At 42.5% G+C, this 25470-nt stretch overlaps 1 protein-coding gene across 3 annotated transcripts in view; it reads right to left on the bottom strand.

Moving 5' to 3' along the window:
* The window catches only part of ABCC2 (ATP binding cassette subfamily C member 2), a 65157-nt gene that overhangs the window by 38190 nt on the left and 1497 nt on the right, over positions 1 to 25470 (bottom strand). For all 3 annotated transcript variants that reach the window (XR_012512915.1, XM_039465365.2, XM_074382739.1), the window contains 10 exons: positions 23915 to 24088; positions 14735 to 14860; positions 13086 to 13220; positions 12772 to 12879; positions 11999 to 12054; positions 9354 to 9588; positions 7142 to 7305; positions 5657 to 5834; positions 1596 to 1850; positions 465 to 530 (listed from right to left, as the gene is read on the bottom strand). Coding sequence is in view for 2 of the 3 variants with exons in the window: in XM_039465365.2 (XP_039321299.2) it covers positions 465 to 530; positions 1596 to 1850; positions 5657 to 5834; positions 7142 to 7305; positions 9354 to 9588; positions 11999 to 12054; positions 12772 to 12879; positions 13086 to 13220; positions 14735 to 14860; positions 23915 to 24088 (1497 nt within the window). In the remaining variant the exon portion in view is untranslated. The remainder of the gene's footprint in view (positions 1 to 464; positions 531 to 1595; positions 1851 to 5656; positions 5835 to 7141; positions 7306 to 9353; positions 9589 to 11998; positions 12055 to 12771; positions 12880 to 13085; positions 13221 to 14734; positions 14861 to 23914; positions 24089 to 25470) is intronic.

Genomic DNA, 25470 nt, shown 5'->3' with positions numbered 1-25470 from the left:
CTCAAAATAAATTAAAAAAATAAAAATAAAAATAAGTCCTTCTTTTAGAGACACATACATAGTATCTATGAATGAAATGACAAGATCTCTGAGATTTGCTTCAAAATAATCTAGTAAGTGTGAGGGGAGTGGGATTATAGATGAAACTAGTTAGGTCATGGTGATAATTCCCGGAGCTGGGTATAAAGTCCATAGGGGTTCATGATAGTCTCTGCTTTTCTACATGTTTAAAAACTTCTACAGTAAATTGTCAAAACAAAACTAGCCATTTAGGGTGAATAAATAGAAATCGAGGTTCAACAGAGGACCTGGGAGGAGCAGGAGGACATGATGAAACAAAAGTCATGTGATACAACTGGCCCAGAAGCAGGAATCCATCACCTCTATCAGGGTTTGTGAAGGCCAAGAGAGAGCCGCTGCTTCTGTCCTTACCCACAGAGAGCCACCTGTGCTCAGATTCTCACCTTTATTCCACTGAGAATCTCATTCATGATCCTTAAACGTTTGTCTTTATTATTCATATTTTTGACCTGCCAGGAAAAAAGCAAAAGGAAAACAAAACATGCTTCCATGAGAGAGGACTCAGGTTTGCTACAGACATCAAGCCTCACTGCTACTTTGTGACTGTCACTTAGTAAGAACTTGAGGTGCCAGTGATGGGATTCACCTCCCTCCACCCTCCTCTTTGCCCACTCCACTTCTGCCACACCCATCCTCTTTCTGATCCTTAAATGTGCCAAGCTTGTTTCTGCCCCACAGCCCTTGCCTGACTCTACCCTCCTCCTGGGCTGTTCTTCCCCTGCCCTTGCCAAGGCTTTCTCCTTTACAGTCAGGCTTGTGTCATTCAGAGTTCAGCATAAACATCCTCTCCCCAAGAGGCCTTCCTTGAACTCATTGAAAATAACCACCCGCTCACTCCCTATCTCATTACCATGTTTAATTCTACTGGTATTTTTCTTCTTTGTGTATTGCCTATCTCTTTACCACCCCACCAGGTAGAGTGTAAGATCCATGAGAGCAGGAGCCCTAATTCATGTTCTCAGAGAAGTAAATATGCAAGAAATATTTTAAAAGCAATTATTTGTAACTGGAATGCAAAAGCAAATGCTGAATAAATCATACACTGTCAATTTCATCCACCCAAGCTGTGACTTCTGGCAGGACTGAGGACACTGTCTACATGGAGCCCTCCCACCTGGTGGTGGTAGGGTGATTGCCAGGGCTCAGGTTGACAGTTTGGATCGCTCATGTGACTGCTCTCTGTGGTTGGTTTATGAAGGAGAAGCAGGGCCTGAAATCACTATTCTTAGGGCAGCCCAGCAGAGCAAGATGGAAGAATTATGTGCAGCATCTCTAGGGCAGCCCTTCCTTCCCCAGTCAGGCTCTTCCCTCTAACATGAATACAGAGGAATGTATATAAACCCTAAGAGTTGTCAGAAGATCAAAAGGGAAGACAGAGAAAGCCAAGTACATTTGAGATGGTAGAAAATCTTCCACCAGCTTTGCCTTGCCCAAACTCCCATTAAGAATTAGAGTAAGAAAAAGGGTTTAGACATTAAAGAAGGCATGTATCTTCTGGGTGACTCTTTCTTTACCTGAATGGCCTTACTCTTGGTGGACAGTATCCCATTAATTGGGATTACGAGCACCATCACCCCAACACCTGCTAACACTGAGGGTCCCAACTCTCTCCATAAGAAGAAGATGGATAAGACAATCTGTAGAACACTTGACCACAGCTGGTGGATGAAGTTGGTCACATCCATGAGCTTCTGAGCATCCACAGACATCAGGTTCACTGTTTCTCCAACGGTGTACTTTTTCCTGGCCAAGTTGGATAGGGTCAATGCCTAAAGATAAAGATTGAAATTGGGACCCATGGACACAGCCAAGGATACTAGAGAGTAGAAGAGGAAGCTCAGCAAGTGAGAATACAATGGAAGGATATGCTCCATATGGACACAGCTTTTCCAAGGCACTGTGACTTCTTGTCTTCAAATCTTAACACATGGTGCTCTCTCATTCTTGACCACTCTTTTTTCCTATTCCCACCTTCTTCCAACCCTATGCATCCACACACTTCTTTGCCAGAAAACTCCTATTTATCCTTTGATGTCAGCTGAGATGTAACTTCTTGTAAGAAAAACATGCTGACTCCCAAGTTGGGGTTAGATACTTGTCCTGTGTACTCTTATAATATCCTGAGCTTACTTTTGTCATTACATTCATCACAATGAACCATAATTATTATTTCTTTTTCTGTTTCTGATGAGGGGAACATCTGTCTATTTCCCATAAGAAGTGGAAATAGACAGATGTTCCCCTCATCAGAAACTATATTAATGTGGCACATGATAGAGAATCAAATACTGAAGGATGGAAGAAAGAGAGGAACGGATGGATGGAAGGAGAGAGGGAGGAAGAGAGGGAAGAAGAAGGGAGGGAGGGAATCAGCTTGTATTGATTTTGACCTCAGAGGCTCTTGGTGTGGCAATGTTATTTGGACTCATACTCTTATGAAGAGGTTGTAAGCACTCTCAAGAAGGACAGAGAATTCAGAATGAAGAGGAAAACTTCAGAGTTCATACTTGGAAGTAAAATGACTTTTGTAGGCAGGACACGGTGGCTCACGCCTGTAATCTGAGCACTTTGGGAGGCCTAGGCAGCTAGATTACCTGAGGTCAGGACTTCAAGACCAGCCTGGCCAACATGGAGAAACCCGGTTTCTACTAAAAACACAAACATTAGATGGGCCTGGTGGTGCAAGCCTGTAGTCCCAGCTACTTGGGAGGCTGAGGCAGGTGAATTGCTTGAACCTGGGAGGCGGAGGTTGCAGTGAGCTGAGATCATGCCACTGCACTCCAGCCTGGGCAACAGAGCAAGACTCCATCTCAATAATAAACACATAAAATAAATAAAATAAAATTACCTTTGCATTGTCAGGATTTTTCAGGCACTATCTAGATCTTGTAGTATGGGCTTCCTATACTCATGTTAGAGAGATCAGGTGACTGTTACCCACAGGTCTACCACTTACAACGATGCCTTGTACAAATGTACCAGAACACTGAAAACTTGTACTATGCCGCCAAGGCACCATCTGGAGTAGCCCGCATCTTTCTAGAAGAAGGAGAGCCACTGGTTGGGTGCGGTGGCTCACGCATGTAATCCCAGCATTTTGGGAGGCTGAGGAGGGGGGACATGAGATCAGAAAATCAAGACCATCCTGGCTAACACGGTGAAACCCCGTCTCTACAAAAAATACAAAAAAATTAGGCGGTTGTGGTGGCACACACCTGTAGTCCCAGCCACTCAGGAGGCTGATGCAGAAGAATCACTTGAATGTGGGAGGGGGAGGTTCCAGTGAGCTGAGATCATGCCACTGCACTCCAGCCTGGGCAAAAGAGCGAGGCATTCTCTCAAAAAAAAAAAAAAGAAAAGAAAAAGAAGGAGAGCCACCTTCTAATTCCTACAAAGACAGTGTGCGGGCTACAAGTGGCCGTAGATATCTACTTCCATTTCCTCCTAGAACACTACTGGCATCTTAGTCCACCAACACATTCTTTGGAACGTATCGGGATTCTTGGCTGTATAGTAAAAGAAGGAAAATTTTCTAAAATGTTAGACCACAAAGTTCTAGAGGAACCAGCCCACTGCTGTGCCTTCCCTTTGGTATGGAAGAGGGGGAAAGAAACAAAAACAAAAACCTGACAACATCTAATTGCCCTTCAAGGTAATCACTATACATTTCTATTTTCAATAAATTTAGTCTCAGTAGCCCTTGCCTGGGGACAATTCCTGGCTATGTGATCGTACTCACTGAAATTATCTAAGCCCTATGTTTCTCTTTAAAAGAGGGATAATGTACTTATTTCACAGGGCTATTAATTGATAGTGAATGTAAAAAATGTTTCAGAAGTAGTGAAGCATTATCATATAAATTAGTAATTTTCTTCTACTAATAGTGATATTTATTTGAATAAAAGTATCATTGAGGGCTCTATTTTATAAATTTCCTTATTGATTGTAAGAGTTGCAAAACCTGGACTATTAAGAATCAAAATAGTGTGAATGAATAATCACAATTACAAAAAAATTATAGAAGTGTACTTTACTGGCATTGGCTGAGACAGCCTGGTTAGTGACCTCATAACCTGTAAACCAGCAGAGACTCAGTATCTCCAGAAGGAATAAGGAGATTTTAAAAATCAGCTGGGGGGCTGGGCACAGTGGCTCACACCTGTAATCCCAGCACTTTGGGAGGTTGAGGCCGGCGGATCATCTGAGGTCAGGAGTTTGAAACCAGCCTGGCCAACATGGCAAAATCCTGTCTCTACTACAAATACAAACATTAGCCAGGTGTGGTGGCAGGTGCCTGTAATTCCAGCTTCTCTGGAGGCTGAGGCAGGAGAATTGCTTGAACCCGAGAGGCAGAGGTTGCAGTGGGCCGAGATCATGTGCACTCCGCCTGGGTGACCGAGCAAGACTCCGTCTCAAAAAAAAAAAAAAAAATCAATTGGGGGAAGACAAATTCCAGTGTAGGGGTATCTGTGAGTTAAGGACTTGATCAGACTTTTGATCTAAAGATACTTGGATTATCTGCCACTGTCTCTCAATGAGCCAACATCTACTCAGAGGAGACAAAGACACAGTGGTGTTTTTAGAGAGAAAAGCAAAGGAGAAAAGTAGGAACTGTCATAGAGAAGTCACTATGATAGAACTTTCTAGTGATGGAAGAAAAATAAGAAGAAAATCAACTGGTATTCCAGCCTGTAAAAAGGTTGGAACCTATCTCCTCATGTATTATTTTTTCCCTCAAATCTGTAGTCACTGATCATAACTACTATATTTTCATTTTTTAAGGAGCAAAACGGGACTTCATCTTGGTATGGAGGACATGAGGAACATACAGTTGCCTTGGGAAAGTTAACCCTTACAAACAACGTACCAGAGGGAAGATGAGCAAAATCATCTTAAGAAGCTGAAAAAGCTCCCGAGTCTGCAGAACTCAGTAATCAGCATGAATGTGTTTACAAAATGTGTATACCTATGCAACAATCCTGCAAGATATGCACATGTATTCCAGAACTTAAAGCATAATAAAAAGAAAAAAGAAGTCAGGCAGAGGAGAGTTGGGTTAGCTGAGAAAGTTTAGAAAAATAAGTTGCTAGGTGAAATTTGGTCTGGGGAGATGGATCTCTGGCAAGACTGCAATTTGAGATGGATACACCAGGTCTCTGGGCTGGGTTTCATTAAGTATTTGAGTTAAATGTTCGTGGTTTTAAGAGTTAGACCCTTCACCAGCTTCTTTTCTGACCTTATATTCTTCTCCAAAGCATTTCACCTTGTCAAGAGAGGCAGGAAGAGATGCATGGGTAACTAAGCCTTCAGGGCTGCAAGGTGGATCCTGAACAACAGAACAGCTTGCAAACTGCTCCCCCAGAATCTTTTCCCTCGCAGCCTCTACACCCATTGTCTATGAACACACTTCTCATAATTTAATTTCCAGAGAAACATCTAAAGGGGGCTGTATGGCCAGTCAAAATTAAGCATTGAGATTAGTTATTATTTCCATCACATTTTTCTCAATCTTGGAATCAATGCTCATATTTACTAAGGGGATTTTCTTTGGTGATACCTGACATGTTCTGCTTACCTTCTTATATACAGAAGCCATGATGGTTGTCCGTACAGTCATACCCAGCTTGAAGCACAATTCGAAATAACTCTGAAGGCAGAATGACTGAATAAGAGCCGCAGCAAATAAGAGGATTGCACAGAGATATCCAGTCCACAAATATGTGTCACGGTCATTTGCAAAGGAGATCAGCCATCTGCCATAGAAAAGCCAAGTTAGTTATACCCATCAAGCAAGCCTCCAAGGATGCCTCTCTCCTCATACACAGCCAGCTAGACCACCCTATCCTTATACTGTAGCTAACAAAAGTGACCAGAATTGTCCAAAGCCTTAGAAAGATCTAAGTTCCACAGTTTTGCCAGTGTCCTTTTTGTTTTGTTTTGTTTGTTTGTTGGTTTTTTTGAGACAGAGTCTCGCTCTGTTGCCCAGGCTGGAGTGCAGTGGTGCGATCTCGGCTCACTGCAACCTCTGACTCCCGGGTTCAAGCGATTCTCCTGCCTCAGCCTCCCAAGTAGCTGGGATTACAGGCCTGTGCTACCTTGCCCAGCTAATTTTTTGTATTTTTAGTAGAGATAGGGTTTCACCATGTTAGCCCAGGTTGGTCTTGATCTCCTGACCTCATGATCCATTCCTTGGCCTCACAAAGTACTTGGATTACAGGTGTGAGCTACTGTGCCCAGGCTTTCATTTCATTTTGTTTTGTTTCCGATACAGGGTCTGCTCTGTTGCCCAGGATGGAGTGCAGTGGCAGGATCATAGTTCATTAAGTCTTGAACTCCTGGGCTCAGGTGATCCTCCTACCTCAGCCTCCCAAGTAGGTGGGTCTATAGGTATGTGCCATTACATCTGGCTAATTGTTTTCTTTTGTAGAGATGGGGTCTCACTATGTTGAACAGCCTGGTTTCAAACTCCTAGCCTCAAACAATCTTCCTGCCTCAGTCTCCCAAAGTGCTGAGATTACAGTCATTAGCCACCATGCCTAGCCTGGTATTCTTGCTTTTACTTGCAGGTGAGCAGCAAGAGGTTAGGGTTGATAACCCATGGCTGTGAGAATGAATAATGAGAGGAATCTTCCACATAGCTGCCACGCAATGCTTTGACCCTGTCTTTCCCTGCAGGTGGTTCATTCCATAGATCTCGGCAGATTGTGAAGTCTTGTCAAGATTATCCTAAACCTTCCATGGAAGGCTGTGATGGAGAGATGAAGTTAGTCACTCTCCAGGGGTAGGCTGACCACCACTTGGACCTGGCTCAGCACTTAGCAGTTTAACAAGAAAGAGCCCCTAATGAAGGGAAGAGAGAGGCTAAAATACATATTATCATATATCTTGAAAATTGCCTGCAGTCTTCATGAACACAATGTTGTAAGGTTAAAGTGAAAGAAAATTATGAGCATTTTTTTAAAATGGGAATTTAAGAAAAGCTTCTGCTTAGATATACAGGGGCAAAAGGGAGGGTGGCAGAGGAGGCCCTGAAAGGACCATTCAAGGCCTGGGGACTCACTTCAGCAGCTGAGGACTCACAAATATGAAGACGTCATGGATTAGCTTCAGCAGGAATGATTTCAGGAGCACCATGTAGAAAGTTTTGAACAGGGCTTTGATCAACCAGGATTTTGGAACATCTTCTTTGGTTTCAGACTTCTTTTTTTTCTTTTTAACTTCTTCCTAGGTACAAAACCAAACAACAGTGTCCACAGAGTTGTGTTTGTTCCTGGCCTGAGCAGCTCCAGGATGGTCAGCCTGTCAGCCCTGTGGCCTTCTCTGTATAGGTTTTGATCATCTCTTCTGGCCAAGTTGCTTCCACCCTTCTGGCTGCCTTCCCTGTTCCACTCTCCTCCTCCTAACTAATACTTGTAATCTATTTTGGATTAGAAAACCAGGCAACTAAGTTGGTAAGAGTCCCATGTAAAAACAGGGACCTGTCTGCATGGGGGCCTGAGGGGCAGTCCTGAGAGTGAAGGTCCTGGGCACGATGCTGAGAGGCCCTTTCTGTTCTTTTTGAGCTTGTGGTTGCTGTGGGATGTTATGGGTCGAATGGTATCCCCACCCCCAAAAGCTATGTTGAAGCTCTAACCCCTAGTACCTTAAAATGTGCTCTTATTTGGAAATAGGTTCTTTGCAGATGTAACCAAACTAAGATGAGGCCACTAGGGTGCTAATGAGGTGTGATTAGTATCTTTACAAGAAGAGAAGAGACAGACACAGGGAGAAGATAGCCCTGTGATGGTGGAGGCAGAGGTCAGAGTGATGCATCCAGAAGTTAAGGAATGCCAAGGATTGCTGGCAAACACTGGAACAGGCGTCCCCAAACTTTTTACACAGGGGGCCAGTTCACTGTCCCTCAGACCGTTGGACAGCCACCACATACTGTGCTCCTCTCAACTGACCACCAATGAAAGAGGTGCCCCTTCCTGAAGTGCGGTGGGGGGCCGGATAAATGGCCTCAGGGGGCTGCATGCGGCCCGCGGGCTGTAGTTTGGGGACGCCTGCACTAGAAGGTGGAGGAGAGGATTCTCCCCTCCGGGTTTCAGCAGAGCAAGTCTGATATATTGATTTTACCCTTCTGGCCTCCTGAACTGGGGACAGTACATTTCTGTTTTAAGCTATCCAATTGTGGTACTCTATCATGGCAGCCCTGGAAAACTAATACATGGGGCATTATGACTCAGTCACCAGCCTGTTTGTCTATGCTTTGACCTCCTCGTTACATTCTTCCGAGTCTCATCTTGCCCCAAATTGCAGCTTCTCAGCCTATCAGTGACACTCTCTCACAATGTCTTTCACTGAGGTCCCATCTGATGAGTCTCCCTTGCCGGGACAATTCACCTGGCATCTCTTCTAGCTTCTACTCTTGCCCGCTACAATCCACCCTCTGAGGAGCTGTCAAGGAAGCTTTTCACAACATGAATCCAATCTCATTACTCCTCTGCTAAAAACCTTCCACTTGCAATCAGATTCCTTACTGTGGCCCACAAGGGTCCACACAGCTTAGTCCCTATCCACTTCCCTGCACCCATCTCACCCCATGCACACCCTCTCCTGCATCTTCTTGCCATTACCGAAGCAAGCCAAACGTGTCCTACTCTCAGTATTGCATGCCTGCTCCTTCTGACTGGAACACCTTCCCTCTGACTGTCCCTCAGAGGGACTCATCTCATCATTTGGGTGTCTGTTCAGACATCATCTCCTCTGAGAAGCTTCCCCTGTTACCCTGTCTAAAGTCGTACTTCACTCCAAATACATTATTGTTTTATTTTCTTAATAGTTATTGTGTTACTCTCAAAGAGTAACCTATGTATGGACTTACTATATATTTTCTAGCTCTCAAAAGATGAGTACTCTTTTAGTGCCCAGAATGGTCACTGACACACAGTTGTGCTCAATAAATATTTTCAAGTGAATGAATCAACAAATTGGCTGCTCATGTTAATTTGTACCAAGGTGCAAAATCTAGAAATGCTAAGGTATTATTTTTTTTAAAAAAACATAGTTCATTATGAAAAATTTCAAAAATACCCCAAAGGAGAGAGAACAGTACATCGCATCCCATGCATCCATCACTAAGTATTAGTACTGTGAATACCATCAGTAATATAAAGGGCACTGAGAAGTATGAAGTGCTATAAAAATGTAAGGACAGAATCACAATGATGCTGATGTACTCTTGTCTGAAACACGCAGCACGCTCACACAGGCACTCAAGAGAACATTACCAGGACAAGGACATCTTGGCTTTGACTCTGATTCTTGTTCAAGCCAGGCAGCCTGGCTCCAGAGTTCTGCTGGGAGCGCTTCTGCTGCCGTCTCTGGAGTGCCCGCCTGGCTTTCTGCAGCTCGCTCTTCATGTGTGTTTCAAACTTGTTCACTAGTGCCTTGGTTTTAATCTCTTCATTAACTTCCCATACATCTTCGAGTGTCAGAGGTTGCTTGTAGCCTTTCAGAACAGTGCTGGAACAGGAGTGACCCACAGGCTGAGTCAGAGGCTGTCTCCACCATCTCTATCAGAACCTACCTCCAGGTTCTGGGATAGAGGGACATATGGATGGGACTATCCCCATCTCCTGGCCCTTTGAACTTAACAGAGGAGTGGGGAGAGCAGAAAAAGGAACAAGCAGGGGCAACAGAATGTGTTAGAAGACAAGAGAAGGGGAAGGGGAGGAGCACTACTGAATTAAGAGCTAAAAGAGCATCACCTTGCCCTGCTCTTGCTCCTTCCTCCTCGAACACTGGCTGCCTCTCTGCCACTCTGGCATTTCCTTGGGGGCCTCCTTGATGCCCTCAGGAATAAAGCAGCCCCTGTGGCATCTCTGGTTCTCTTTCTCTCTCTCTCTCGCTCGCTCTGTGTGTGTGTGTGTGTGTGTGTGTGTGTGTGTGTGTGTGTGCCTGAGGTGGAGTCTCACTCTGTTGACCAGGCTGGAGTGCAGTAGCACAATCTCAGCTCACTGTAACCTCCGCCTTCTGGGTTTAAAGTGATTCTCCTGCCTTAGCCTCTCAAGTAGCTGGGACTACAGGTGTGCACCACTCCACCCGGCTTTTTTTTTTTTCTGTTGAGACAGAGTTTCACTCTAGTCACCAGGCTGGAGTGCAATGGTGTGTACTCAGCTCACTGCAAGCTTGCCTCCCAGGTTGAAGCAATTCTCCTGCCTCAGCCTCCTAAGTAGCTGGAACTGCAGGCATGCCCACCACACCTGGCTAATTTTTGTATTTTTAGTAGAGACAGGGATTTCACCATGTTAGCCAGGCTGTTCTCAAACTCCTGACCTCAAGTGATCCGCCCATCTCAGCCTCCCAAGGTACTGGGACTATAGGTATGAGCCACTATGCCCAGCCACTGTGCCATCTCTCTTGATCAGGGCTCTTAACCAGGGGTTTGAGAACGTAGATGAAAAATAAATTATATATGTTTAGAGACATGGTTTTTCTCTGCCCAGGCTGGAGTGCACTGACACAACCATAGCTGATTGCAGCCTCAAACTCCTGAGATCAAGGGATTTTCCTGCCTTGGCTTCCCAAAGTGCTAGGATTACAGTTGTAAGTCACCACACCTGGCCTAAATTATATTATTTATAATAACATCTAACTGAAATCTAGCCTTTAGAAATCCCATATTTTCTTTTTTATGTGTGTTTTTTGTTTTTTGAGATGGAATTTCACTATTGTCACCCAGACTGGAGTGCAATGGCACAATCTTGGCTCACAGTAACCTCTGCTTTCCAGGTTCAAGTGATTCTCCTGCCTTAGCCTCCTGAGGAGCTGGGATTACAGATGTGAGCCATCACACCTGGCTAGTTTTTATATTTTTAGTAGAGATGGGGTTTCACCATGTTGGCCAGGCTGGTCTCGAACTCATGACCTCAGGTGACCCACCACCTCAGCCTCCCAAAGTGCTGGGATTACAGGAGTGAGCCATGGTGCCCAGCTGAGAAATCCCACGTGTTCTCATAGCTCACTATGTTTGTCACTACTTTGAAATTATGGTCATTATTAGACTCATCACTAGATTTTGTTATTTAATGCATTAATAAAGAAGTGCATGCATTACTAAATCACACATTTGCTTTTTAAATATTTTGGTAACTGTATTTCAATATATTTGGCTTTCTTTAGAATCCAGTGTCTTTCATTTGATTTTATGCATTTAAAACACCAGCCGAGAAGGGATTCAGAGGGTTCATCAGCTTGCCAAACGGGTCCCTGCAACTATAAAGGCCAAGAGTGCCTGCTCCACATCCTCTGGTAGTCCAGGCCAGCTATTGCACCCCTTGCCCTCCAAACCTGCCTCCAAATTTTGCCTTTCCTGTCCTATTGCGTCTTGACTCTTCTCCTGTGGAACTGCCCCAGGATGCTAAAAAAAAAATCCCCCTCCATCTTCTCCTCAGCATCTCAATCTGTCCAGTGGAGGGCTTGGATGAAGTTGGCCTGTGAGTTTTAACACTCTCTGATTCTAAGTAGAAGAGAAATGGAGGTCACAGGAAGTATTTTTTAAAAAATTAATCTTTTGACTTGGCGCAGTGGCTCACGCCTGTAATCCCAGCACTTTGGGAGGCTGAGGCAAGTGGATCATGAGCTCAGGAGTTTGAGACCAGCCTGGTCAACATGGTGAAACCCTGTCTCTACTAAAAACAAAAATGAGCTGGATGTGGTGGTGCACACCTGTAATTCCAGCTACTCGGGAGGCTGAGGCGGGATAATAGCTTGAACCCAGGATGCTGCAGTGAGCCCAGATTGTATTATTGTACTCCAGCTTGGGTGACAAGAGCAAAACTTCGTCTCAAAAAAAAAAAAATCAATCTTTCTCTTACTTTCAGAGGAGTGAGAGAGTAAGGATACAGACAACCCATATTCCAGGCTTTCCTACCTGTCATACCAACTGTAGGTAATGCTACTCAGGAATGAAGCTGTGGATGATGGATTCTGAAAGACACAAAAAATCAGAAAATAAACCGATTGGAGACAGGAACTGCATGGAACTCTAAAACCAGAAACTGATTTTTTTTTTTTTTTTTTTTTAGACAGAGTTTTGCTCTTGTTGCCCAGGCTAGAGTGCAATGGCACAATCTTGGCTCACCACAATCTCTGCCTCCCGGGTTCAAGCGATTCTCCTGCCTCAGCCTCCCAAGTCACTGAGATTACAGGCGTGCACCACCACACCTGGCTAATTTTGTATTTTTAGTAGAGACAGAGTTTCTCCATGTTAGTCAGGCTGGTCTCGAACTCCTGACCTCAGGTGATCCACCCTTCTTGGCCTCCCAAGGTGCTGGGATTACAGGTGTGAGTTACCATGCCCAGCCAGAAACTGATTTTTTAGTAATATAATGTTGTGCTAGAAACTAGATATGATGTTAAATTCAGTTTATCAACATGGTTTATTTCAAGACCCTAAAGCCACTAGTAGAATGATAATCAGATTTTCTGGCATAGATATATGAATTAATTAACTATGCTGACAATTGGTAGGTGAAAGTAAAAGTCAGCATTTTAATGCTCTCATCACTGTTTCCTTGTCATAAAATGGTCCGTACTACCTTATTCTGAGCTGTGAGACCTCCATGAGATCCAGACAAAGTCATATTCATTAAGGTAACATATTCAATTAAGGAACATATGAGATGGGCATATTTAAAATCTCACATTTGATGACTCATTATTTTCTGAAAATGCTGAAAAGATCAGGATCAGGATCTGGAATCCGTAGGAGATGAAGAACAGGCAAGAGTAGGCCAGATTAGAATTGTCACCCTATGGAGAAAAAAAGAGGAAAAACGAGCCTTTTGTCCAAATTAAGTCTACATGGCCCATACATATCAATGCTTGTGATAAAAGCCTATTATCCAATCCCTCTAATACAATTCTGCCCTGGAGCTCAACTTAACTCGATGCCATTTACTCTGACTTAGACGTTGCCCTGCGGTACCTCCTCGTGTCACCCACTCTTTTGTCCTTACCTTCAAGAGTGTCCGGATTAGAGTCTGAAATTGGAAAGTACCACAGAGTATGGAGAGAATCCAGAATAGCGACAGGAACCAGGAATTCTTCTGTAAACACCATTGTCTGCTGTGTTGGATCAGCAAAACCAGGAGCTGGAGAGAAATTCACACGATGTTCTGCCACTGACCAAGGACTGAGGGGAGAAGGATGTCAGAGAACATGGGAAGAAAGGAGGGCTGAGGGAGGAGACTGCTGTGGGTGATCTGGCCAGGCAGAGAGCACATGGATGCCAGACTGAACATTTCCTCCCCCTGCCATCCAGCTTTCTCTTTTAGCACATCATCTCCATGAACTACCCTTGAGTGGGAAGTCAGCCAAGAAAGTAGAAGGTTACTATCTGCATTTTAGTGGAGTTACTTTGGGAGCTGGAAAAACCTTGTCAAGACCAAGGAAAATTGATTTCAGACATTACAGAAGTAAGGTCAGAAGGCAGGTTCTAATGAACTAGGTGCAAGGTGTCTGTATCTTGATTTTCTAATATAAGATTCAGCAATTGATTTTTAAAAAACTTGCCTTATATCATCTCACATAGATATAAATAAATTAAATGTTGATTTCCTAGACCTAGTGCTGTGCTCCTAAAACAGCATTCCGGTGGGGAAAGAGCCATGATTTGTAACACTCGCCCGGGGAGGATTGTGCCGAGCACATCTACTGCCCAGGAAGGATTCTGCCCAGCCACTGCTACTGAGGCCCAGCTGACATTGCCCTGCCCGAACATAGGTTTGCAATTGTCAGACATTCCGATTTTTCAATAAAGTTTCAAAGTTCAAATAATTCTGTGTCATTAGTTATCATTGAATTGATGGCAACTAATTCAATTATTATTATTATTTTTTATTTTTATTTTTATTTTTTTTGAGATGGAGTTTCACTCTCGTTACCCAGGCTGGAGTGCAATGGCGCGATCTCGGCTCACTGCAACCTCCGCCTCCTGGGTTCAGGCAATTCTCCTGCCTCAGCCTCCTGAGTAGCTGGGATCACAGGCACGCGCCACCATGCCCAGCTAATTTTTTTTTTTGTATTTTTAGTAGAGACGGGGTTTCACCATGTTGACCAGGATGGTCTCGATCTCTTGACCTCGTGATCCACCCGCCTCCGCCTCCCAAAGTGCTGGGATTACAGGCTTGAGCCACCGCGCCCGGCCTCAATTATTTTTTAAACACTGTCTAGGCCCCACCCCCCAAAAATGCCTGAGACATTAGTTTTTTGACATCAAGTTTATATAAACACTAAGCTCACTGATCCATTGTTTAGAGTCATTAATCAATTTAAAAATAACATTTACAGTATTTAAACTATTCTTTAAATCAAGAAACTTAGCTCTCCTCTGTGACCCTTAGATGGCAAGGTATGTGGACATAAGATATACATCTTAGTCATGAAAGCTAATACTTAACCTAGGGAGAAGGCCCATATATTAATGCTCAAATGAAGATGAAAAGCTAAAATTTGTTTCACCCCATTCCCAAGCTTTGCCTAACTATGGATCCCATGAAAAAGACAGATGATCTTGGAATTAATTTTACCCTCAAAGAGTACATTTCAGCTAGATACCTATGGGTGATGAAAAGGGAGGCAGGGTAGAAATGGTGATAGGTCTTACCCATGTGCCTAGGTAGAGGCCTGGGTTGGTATATCGAACAGCAGGGACTGTGGCTTGTCCAGAGTCTTCTGAGAGTACAAGGGCCAGTTCTATAGCTGCCAGAATAAGAAGAAAACCAACGAATACCTGAGAAGGGAGAAAGACCACTGTTAGGAGAATATCATTGTTTATAAGGCTCTTAGAACAGAACGGTTTTCAGTGATGGATAAGAAGAATGGTATATGATAATTCAGATAACACAATAAATATTTCTGGAATGAATAGATGCATGCTGGGAATACTCTGAACCCCTCTGTGGTGACTGAGCAACCCCCAGCTTCTGGAAGAATTGGCAAAACCCAAGCTATCTGAAATAACAAGAAGAAATTGTTGGGCCGGGCGCGGTGGCTCAAGCCTGTAATCCCAGCACTTTGGGAGGCCGAGGTGGGTGGATCACGAGGTCAAGAGATCAAGACCATCCTGGTCAACATGGTGAAACCCCATCTCTAATAAAAATACAAAAAATTAGCTGGGCATGGTGGCACGTGCCTGTAATCCCAACTACTCAGGAGGCTGAGGTAGGAGAATTGCCTGAACCCAGGAGGCGGAGGTTGCAGTGAGCTGAGATCGCGCCATTGCACTCCAGCCTGGGTAATAAGAGCGAAACTCCATCTCAAAAAAAAAAAAAAGAAGAAGAAGAAGAAATTGTTGTTGATTTTTAACCTATAAATTATCTTAGAATTTAGTTTCCCTGAAATGAGTTATTTGCTTTGTGATGTTTGTTACTTGCTGTATTGATTATGTTTAACTTGATAATTATCACTGAAACTTCGCATAATCTTGCTCTCTGTCCCTTACAGAAAGAGCACAATAAAAAACTGAGGTTTTCAGTGGAATGTCAGACATCCACAGAGTGGCTTTACGTGGTATCTCCCATGGGCCCAGCTTTAAAGAAAACTTTTTCTTTGTCTCTCTTTCTTTTTCACCGACCACTCGATCACTTTGAGAGATCTTAAACCCACGTTGATATATTAGGAGCTGGTCTCGCCAACAGATACATATGGTTCAAGTTATAGAGTAATGTTCAAAGTATGCCATGATAATTGTTTCTAAGGGATGCTGAGTGTGAAGTTTTAAAATGTGTCTTCAGATTTTTTTTGATATTCCTCTCTTCAAAGAGCAGAGCTTAGTTATCGCTCCCTTGAGTGTGGTCTGGGGCTTAGGGATGTACTTCTGGTGAATAGAAAATGGCAGAAGTGACAGTGTGTGACTTTCAAGGCTAGGTAACAAAAAGCAATGTGGATTTGTTCTCCTGTCCTCTGTCTCTGACTGCTCACTATGGAGAAAGCTACCAGTCCTGCCATGAGGACACTCCAGTAGCTCTTTGGAGTGGTCTACTTGGTAAGGAACTGAGACCTTCTGCCAATAGCCAGTGAGAACCTAAAGCTTCCTGCCACCAGCCATATGAGAGTTACCTTAGAAGCATATCTTTTAGCCCCAGGCAAATCTTCACATGCCAGTAGCTCCAGACAGCACATACTAACTTCATCCTCATGAGAGACCCTGAAGCAGAACCTGGGTAAGCTGCTCCCAAATTCCTGACTCACAGAAACTGTTAAGATTTAAATAATTCTTATTTAGCTGCTAAGTTTTGGGGTATTTTGCTACACAGCAATAGAAAGTACTAGGTTTAAAAGGCACTATTCCCTTTCTTAGGCCATAGGTTTTTTGTTTTTGTTTTTGTTTTGAGACGGAGTCTTGCTGTGTCACCCAGGCTGGAGTGCAGAAGCGTGATCTCGGCTCACTGCAACCTCCACCTCCTGGATTCAAGCAATTCTCCTGCCTCAGCCCCCAAAGTAGCTGGGATTATAAGAATGCGCCACCATGCCTGGCTAATTTTTGGATTCTTAGTAAAGATGGGATTGCACCACAATGGCCAGGTTGTTCTCAAACTCCTGACCTCAGGTGATCTGCTCGCCTCGGCCTCCCAAAGCACTGGGATTACAAGCATGAACCACCACACCCAGCCCCAGTCTTGATCCCAGATAATGCCAATCAATATTTGTCCTATGAGCTGAGAAGACATGATACACATTACACTGATTTAAAGGCCCACATCTGCACCTATCAGGAGGGAAAATTACTGCCTCCACTAAGGAAATATACCAGCATCTTAGCCACCAAAATGAAGGTATTTATGTGGCACCATTGCCCCTCCCCTCATCTTTTTATACTCCTATCCATCTACCCTTACTCATTCTTTTAAGTCTCATTTATCCAGAATGGCTCAGGCAGAGATAATGGGCCCTTTGTAATGAAAACCAGCCAAAGATGATCAATGTACTTTTACGTTAACTAATAGGATCAGTGCCATTATTTAGTAAGAGGTAGAGTCAAAGACATGTTAATAACTGGAATGTATTTTGTTTTTCAAGTATATAATACACTATAGGGTGTTTTCCTCATAAGAGACTATGAGGTTTTGGGTAAACAAATAACTTGATAGGTAGTAAGTTCCGGTTGCCTTTAGCTAAATTAGGAGGTAAAACAGAGTAAGCTAAAGCTAAGGTACCTGCCCTTGAAGATGACTAGAGGACACTAGCCAGCAGCCTACTACCCAGGCCAGGGAAAAGGAGGGGGCCTTGCCACAAGCTCATATATATTAAATACATACAATGGATTTGAAATACACTAAGAAATTCACATTAAAAAAGACCAGTTAACTTTATAAAGAACTGCTGCAAAGTAATTTTTAAAAATACCCTAATAATGCAGAAAATGAGTGTATAATATAAATGGATTTAAAAAAAAACACAAAAGGCTTTTACACATATGAGAATATGCTTAACCTCATTAATATGAGAATACAATTTGAAAGTATAATGACATACCATTTTTGCCTGGTTAGGCAAAACATCAAACATCAAAAAATTAGCAAACATCAAAAAATGTGATACAAAGTTGTTGAGACTGAGGAAAGCCTCTTTGGAGGGCAGTTTGCACTGTCTATAAAAATTCTGAATTCATATACCTTTAACTCAGTCATTTCATTTTTTGGAATTTATCCTATGGACACACTTATATGTACACATATATACAAAGCTGTGTATTGTAGCATTGCTCATGATTCAAAATATTAGAAACCAATGAAATTCATATCATATAGGGCACATAAATTATGGTACATTCAAATAACAGCTTCTCAAAGAATCATTACAAAGAAAAAAAAAACAGACCTTTTGTGGGACTGAGATGGTTGCCTCTTGTTACTGTGTAGGGGACTGAGTTCATCCTGGCTTTTTGATACTTTTACATTTGGAAAAATTTTACATGTTTCTCTAAGATCTTCCACCTAGATACTTATATCTTAAAGCCTTAGCCATTTTTACAGTCCACCTCTTTAATTTTCCCCTCATCTTTTCTTTCTTTCATTTTTTTAAAATTGTACTTTACGTTCTGGGGTACATGTATAGATCTTGCTGGATTGTTGCATAGGTACATACATGCCATGGTGGTTTGCTGTCTCCATCCCCCCGTCACCTATATCAGGTATTTCTCCCAATGTTATCCCTCCACAACCTTCCCACCCTCCGCTGTCCCTCCCCTAGTCCCCCACCCCCCAACAGACCCCAGTGTGTGATGTTCCTCTCCCTGTGCCCACGTGTTCTCATGTTCAACACCCACCTATGAGTGAGAACATGCAGTGTTTCGTTTTCTGTTCTTGTGTCAGTTTGCTGAGAATGATGGTTTCCAAACTCATTCATGTCCGTATAAAGGACATGAACTCATCCTTTTTTATGGCTGTATAGTATTCATGGTGTATATGTGCCACATTTTCTTTGTTCAGTCTATCATTGATGGGCATTTGGGTTTGTTCCAGGTCTTTGCTATTGTAAACAGTGCTGCAATGAACATATGTGTGCATGTGTCTTTATAACAGAATGATTTATAATCCTTTGGGTAGATACCCAGCAACGGGATTGGTGGTTCAAATGGAATTTCTATTTCTAGATCCTTGAGGAATCCTCACACTGTCTTCCACAATGGTTGAACTAATTTACACTCCCACCAACAGTGTATAAGTGTTCCTATTTCTCCACATCCTCTCCAGTATCTGTTGTCTCCAGATTTTTTAATGATTGCCATTCTAACTGGCGTGAGATGGTATCTCAGTGTGGTTTTGATTTGCATTTCTCTAATGACCAGTGATAATGAGCATTTTTTCATATATTTGTTGGTCTCATAAATGTCCTCTTTGAAAAGTTTCTGTTCATATCTTTCACTCACTTTTGAATGGGTTTGTTTTTTTCTTGTAAATCTCTTCCTACCAACAGGGATGTCTAGGGAACACATCTGGAAGCCTTCCAATGTGGATCAACCATTCCCGAAAAGGTCAGACCTGGCACACAGAAGCCTAGAACAACCAGTCCCAAACAACCAGTTTTATCAGTGTGGTACGGAATCTTGGTAGTCCTGCATGCGGCTCCAGCAAAATTCTCCTGCCAGTTTTTGGAGGCTGTCTTGGAAACTGCTGGGATAAGCTATGATATTATACAGTAAACCACTAAGTATTTTAGTGCTTCACAAATCATAGATTTATTCCTAAATTACTCCATGAACATCCAATGCAGCCTGAAAATGTGTGGAGATGAATATATTACTCAAGTTCAGTCTAGGTAGTAGCTGAATTCTTCTTTTTTCCTTCCTTCCCTCCTAGGATTTTTCTTGTTTTATAGCTATGTATTCTGCCTTGATATCCTGGTTCTAATTGCACCTATTGGGTCAGTTTTGGGGGATGCAATATGACTGATGTCTAATCAAAGAGGTTTCAGTAAACTTGGCTTCTTTAGACAACACAATAGATGTCTCTGGCTATAGATAAGTAGATATAATCTAGTTTGTTTATCTTTAGGATTTAGAATCTAACCTTAAGAACAGGAAGTAAAAAAGTACAAAGATGTGTGATGAACACTGATCATTAGAGAAATGCAAATCAAAACTACATTGAGATACCATCTCACACCAGTCAGAATGGCGATCATTAAAACATCGGGAGACAACAGATGCTGGAGAGGATGTGGAAAAATAGGAACACTTTTACACTGTTGGTGGGAGTGTAAATTAGTTCAAGCATTGTGGAAGGCAGTGTGGTGATTCCTCAAGGACCTAGAAATAGAAATTCCATTTGACCCAGCAATCCCATTACTGGGTATATATCCAAAGGATTATAAATTGTTCTACTATAAGGACACATGCACACGAATGTTCATTGCAGCACTGTTTACAATAGCAAAGACCTGGAACAAACCCAAATGCCCATCGATGATAGACTAGACAGGGAAAATGTGGCACATATACACCATGGAATACTATGCAGCCATAAAAAACCATGAGTTCGCGTCCTTTGTAGGGATATGGATGAACCTGGAAACCATAATTCTCAGCAAACTGATGCAAGAACAGAAAATCAAACACTGCATGTTCTCACTCATTGGTGGGAGTTGAACAATGAGAACACATGGACACAGGGAGGGGAGCATCATAGGCTGGGTTCTGTTGGGGGGAAATAGGGAAGGGACAGCAGTGGGTGGGGATTTGGGAAGAGATAGCATGGGGAGAAGTGCCAGATATAGGTGAAGGGGAAGAAGGTAGGAAATCACACTGCCATGTGTGTACCTATGCAACAATATTGCATGCTCTTCACGTGTACCCCAAAACCTAAAATGCAATTTAAAAAAAGATGTGTGATGAAGGATTATCCCTATTTTCTAAGATTGGGGGGCTTTACTTATTTTAAAAACTCAATTGTTCAGGTGAAAGGTTACTCTGTAATGGACTCCACTGATTTCCTCAGCCCCTTTTGGCTGTGTTTTACCATGACCCCCTAATTTGTTCATTACTCCAACATTAATGGAATGATGTTTTATATTTTGTTGCATCGTGGTGGTATCAGTACGAGTTTGGCTGCTTAGGTAAAAATGAATAAAATATCCATAAAAAGAGAAACATGATTTGTATGTGCTAAAATGGAAGGAGCTGTAAGAAACAGAAGTGCACATATGGGACACTAGCATTTATATGAAAAAATATATGTGCATAGCTGTTTGTAAAAGCACAGGTTATTTCTAAAAAGAGATACGGGGAACTGGAAAGAGTGACTAGAGTACTGTGTACCCTTTTGTACTTTTTTTGTTTGTTTGTTTGGAGACAGGGTCTAGCTCTGTTGCCCAGGCTGAAATGCAGTGGTGTGAACATGGCTCACTGCAGTCTTGACATCCTTGAACTTGTCAGGTGATCTTCCCACCCCAGCCTCCTGAGTAGCTGGGACCACAGGCATGTGCCACCATGCCTGGCTAATTTTATTTTTTGTAGAGATGGGTCTCATCATGTTGGCCAGGCAGGTCTCGAACTTCTGGGCTCAAGCAATTCTCCCACTTCAGCTTCCCAAAGTCTTGGGATTACAGGCATGAGCTCCTATGCCCAGCCCCTTTTGTAGTTTTTGAATTTTGTAACACTCTGAGAATTATCTGTTCAAAAAATAAGTTAAATACATTCATAACCCCATTAAAAAAATAAGGACATGATATGAACAGACAATTCACAAATGAAATATACTTAACAAATTTTAAAAATCAATTGTGTTAGTATCATAAAAATCAAAGTAACTCAATGAGATGTCATGTTTGCACATAAAAGTTGAAAATAACTCAAGTTGTCAATGGTGCAGGGACATGCACTTTAACACACAGTTGGTGAGAATCTAAGTTGGCAGCCTGCCTGGGCTACAGAGCAAGAATTCATCTCAAAAAAAAAAGGAGTAAAATATCGGTATCAATATATGGTACAGCAATGGTACAGAACAGATAAACCTTGAAAACATTGTGCTAAGTGAAAGAAGCCAATCAAAAAAAGGGCACACAGTGTATAATTTCATTCATATGAAATGTCTAGAACAGGGAAATCTATAAAGACAGAAAAGAGATTTAGCAGTTAGTTAGGGATAAGGGGAACGAGGAGACAGGGGTTAAAGAGGATTAAATGTTCTAACATTGTGGTGATGATAGCACATATGTGTTAATATACTGAAAGCTGAATTGCATTTTTTTTTTTGAGACAGAGTCTGAAGCTGGGGTGCAGTGGCGTGATCTCAGCTCACTGCAACCTCTGCCTTCTGGGTTCAAGCGATCCTCACGTCTCAGCCATCTGAGTAGCTGGGGTTTCAGGCGTGCACCACCACACCCAGCTAATTTTTTTGTATTTTCAGTAGAGACGGGATTTCACCATGTTGGCCAGACTGGTCTCAAACTTCTGACCTCAAGTAATCCACCACCTCGGTTTCCCACAGTGTTGGGATTACAGGTGGGAGTCACTGTGTCTGACCTGAATTGTATTTAAATGGGAGAACTGTATGGTATGTAAATTATATCACAATAAAGTATTTTGTAAAAGTTAACTAGTAGCTTTTATTAGGATGGGATATTGGTTTGCTCATTAACCAGCTTCTTCTTGGAAGCTCCAGAAAGTGGAGAAAGCCTCCCAACATGATTGCTTCTATCTCAAACATTGACTCAATTGTCAAAGGTACTGAGAATGCTAGCAAGTGTTCACCAAATGTTCAGAGTTGTTTAATGTTCAGAATGTTCTAAGTCTAACATAATACTTTCCTTTTTTTTTTTTTTTTTCCTTAAGAGATGGGGACTTGCTATGGTGCCAGGCTGGCCTCAACTGACCCTTCCACTTCCATCCTCCAGAGGAGCTGGGATTACAGGTGTCCACCACTATGTCCAGCTCTAACATGCTCTTGAATCAACCACTCTTCCTAGAATGCATTCAACATCAACATTAAACCAACGTTGAATTCCACCTGAGTGTCTGAAACATGCTACGTTCTGCACTGGGCACTCAGGTCAACAAGGTAGAACAGTGACCCTGCCCCAAGCTCTGAGACTGTTCTTTTTCTAATCAGAATCTAACAAAACCCACTACCCACTCCGACCTCAAAGTGTCAAGGTGAATTCCACTTCCTTTGGCCAAGCTCTTTCCTCCTTTTTAAGGTTCCAGGTAACCTGAGTCATTGTTAGGTATGCTTGTAGAGCAAGGAAGCTAGTTTGCATTTCTAAAAACCTGTTTAAAGATAAGGACAGATAGATGCTGGGTGCGGTGACTCACACTTGTAATTCTAGCATTTTGGGAGGCCGAGGCATGTGGTATCACTTGAGGTCAGGAGTTTGAGACCAGCCTAGCTAACATGGTGAAACTCCATCCCTACTAAAAATACAAAACTTAACTGGGCATGGTGGCATGCACCTGTAATCCCAGCTACTCAGGAGGGGCTGACACATGAGAATCACTTGAACCCAGGAAGTGGAAGTTGCAGTGAGCCAAGATCAGGCCACTGCACTCCAGCCTGGGCAACAGAGTGAGACTCCATTTAAAACAGTAATAATAATAATAATAATAGGGAAAAAAAAAAAAAAAAAAACTAGTGAAAAGAAGCAGATGGAAGATTTTATGAGGTAACTTTACAACCTCGAATGAGGGTCTTGGGTTCCCACAAGACCTCTCCCTGAGTCAGTTGGTGCAGCTGGCTGAGGGCTCCTCCCCTCCTGGCCCCTCCCTGGGCCTCTCCTGCAGACCTGTCCTTTCCATGATTTCCCTACTCATGCTTGTCACTGTGCACACTCACCCTTCCTCCCTCTACTGTGAGTGATCATCCTGACTCATGGAATACACAGGGAAAATGGAAACCCTATTTTGGATCCAAGTTTTTGAAGATGAGTGATAATTGGATTATCTCAGTGGGGCAGGAGATCCATTATCTAGCTCATTTTCATGAGGTAGGTACCAACTGAATTGCAGTCCACCAATTTATTAGAATTGTTTAAAGATAGTTGATCCAGTGTTCATTTCTCAAATGCTGAAAAGATAATTTGATTGATATATACCCTTTGTGTTTAGGGATCACAAGAATTATGAGTCACCATTCTTATGCAAAAATCAGAGCTACTTTGATTTTAAAAATGTGGCAAGGGACCAGAGAGAATTAGAGTAGATGGAGAAAGGGAAACCTAGAGCCTGGTTCTGCCTGAGACAATGGCACCTGTGACCGCTGGTTAAAGACAAGGAAGAGGACACTAACCACCAATAAAATGTCTCTGTTATGCACCAAGGAATTAGAGTTCAAAAACGGTGGTGTTTTACCTGCTTAGCAAGGTAGAGTTTGGTAGTAGAAGATCTCTTGGTCCTGGATTTATACACATGGAGAAGCTGCCAGGGGGCCAGGAGCCATAGGAAGCCCAAGGGAATCCACACCAGAACAGTTTGCTCAAAACAAAGTGGCAGGTCTGCCTCCGGACTGTCCAGGAATGAGGAATTCTGAAGACCAAAGGGGAAGGATTGTTGCATATATGCATTGTGAAGACAAAAAACCATCCTGCAGCACATCCCACTGCTTCCAGACAATTTTAACTCAACTTCATATCCATATCCAGCCTTACCCTTTAACTATCTGTATTTTTCTATTTATCCCCATTGATACAAATTCACCATTTAATGACAAATTTAGTTACTTTCTGGCCAACCTAACCTCTAAAAACCTATCTTCCTCTGATTCTAAGTGAATTTCTGTACTAGCTATTCTGAGTAAACTTCATCACTGCATTTGTCAAATTATAGGATGAAGAAGGACTGTTTCCAAGTCCAAAGGAGGGAATACGTCCCTGGGATATAGAAAATTATTCAAGCTTCTAACAGTAGCTGAACTCACTGACAGATGTTCAAACATTCAGGCGCCATTCAGGGAGAATGCTTAGTCATACTGTCTCATTTAGCCTCTGATGGCCCAGAGGGCTTATATTAAAAACCTGGCCAGTGTTAACATAGCAGTGCTAACAGCATTGCTGGACAGAAGGCTTACTACAAGCAAGTTTTGTGCAGTCTTTGCATTCTGCAATAAATGGAAGTGTTTTATTAAGTGGAAGTTGGCGAGGGTGAGTAGGCACCAAATTCTTGTATCTGAGTCACATGAGTACAGACTTTTCTCTTCCTATAAATAGTTAAAAATTGTTTTATATGGTTATATGGTTATCTTTAAAGAAATGGTTGAGGTGCCCTGACCAAGAAAATTTGTCAGATAGCTCTCAGAACTCTCAAGAGATGGCCTGTCTAGATACTGCAGTCCATGAAGCCCCTCCTTGCCGTGGTATACAATCCTGGCCTCAAGAGCCTTGGGGCCGAAGTTCTTTCTAACACACGAGGTGCTGCCCAGGTGCTCTGCTATCTCATCCCTGCCCCTGTCACCTCTGCATAAGGTTATCAAACTGTTAGAATTCAGAGGAATCACTTAAGATACTTAAACTATGTTAACTGCCCCAGGTGATTCTGATGCTGAGGCTAGGAGTTTGCAGATGACACTCTCACTAAACCCATACTGAAATCACTAAATCCTAGGTCCTTTTTTGTTTTCTATTCCACTAAACCTTTGATACTGTTGATTGTCCTCTGTCATGAAATTCTTTGCTATCTATTACTCCTTGATGTTACACTCTTCTTGTTCACCCTCTCACTGGTGTCTCTTCTTTTCTTTAAAAACAGTATTACTCAACTCTAGTTGTTCAAAAATTATTTCAGTGCTCATGATGCCCAAAGTGGCATCACTAGACTCAACTTCTAGTTCATATCATTAGTTGCCAGTTCTTCTAGAACTTATCATTATCATTTCAACATCAGGGTATCTTATCAAGACTCAATCACAGATC

This window comes from Saimiri boliviensis, chromosome 12 (genome assembly GCF_048565385.1).
Source record: "Saimiri boliviensis isolate mSaiBol1 chromosome 12, mSaiBol1.pri, whole genome shotgun sequence".
Taxonomy (NCBI): Eukaryota; Metazoa; Chordata; class Mammalia; order Primates; family Cebidae; genus Saimiri; species Saimiri boliviensis.
Note: the sequence above shows the minus strand (reverse complement) of the source record. Positions and strands in the feature narration are given on the sequence as shown.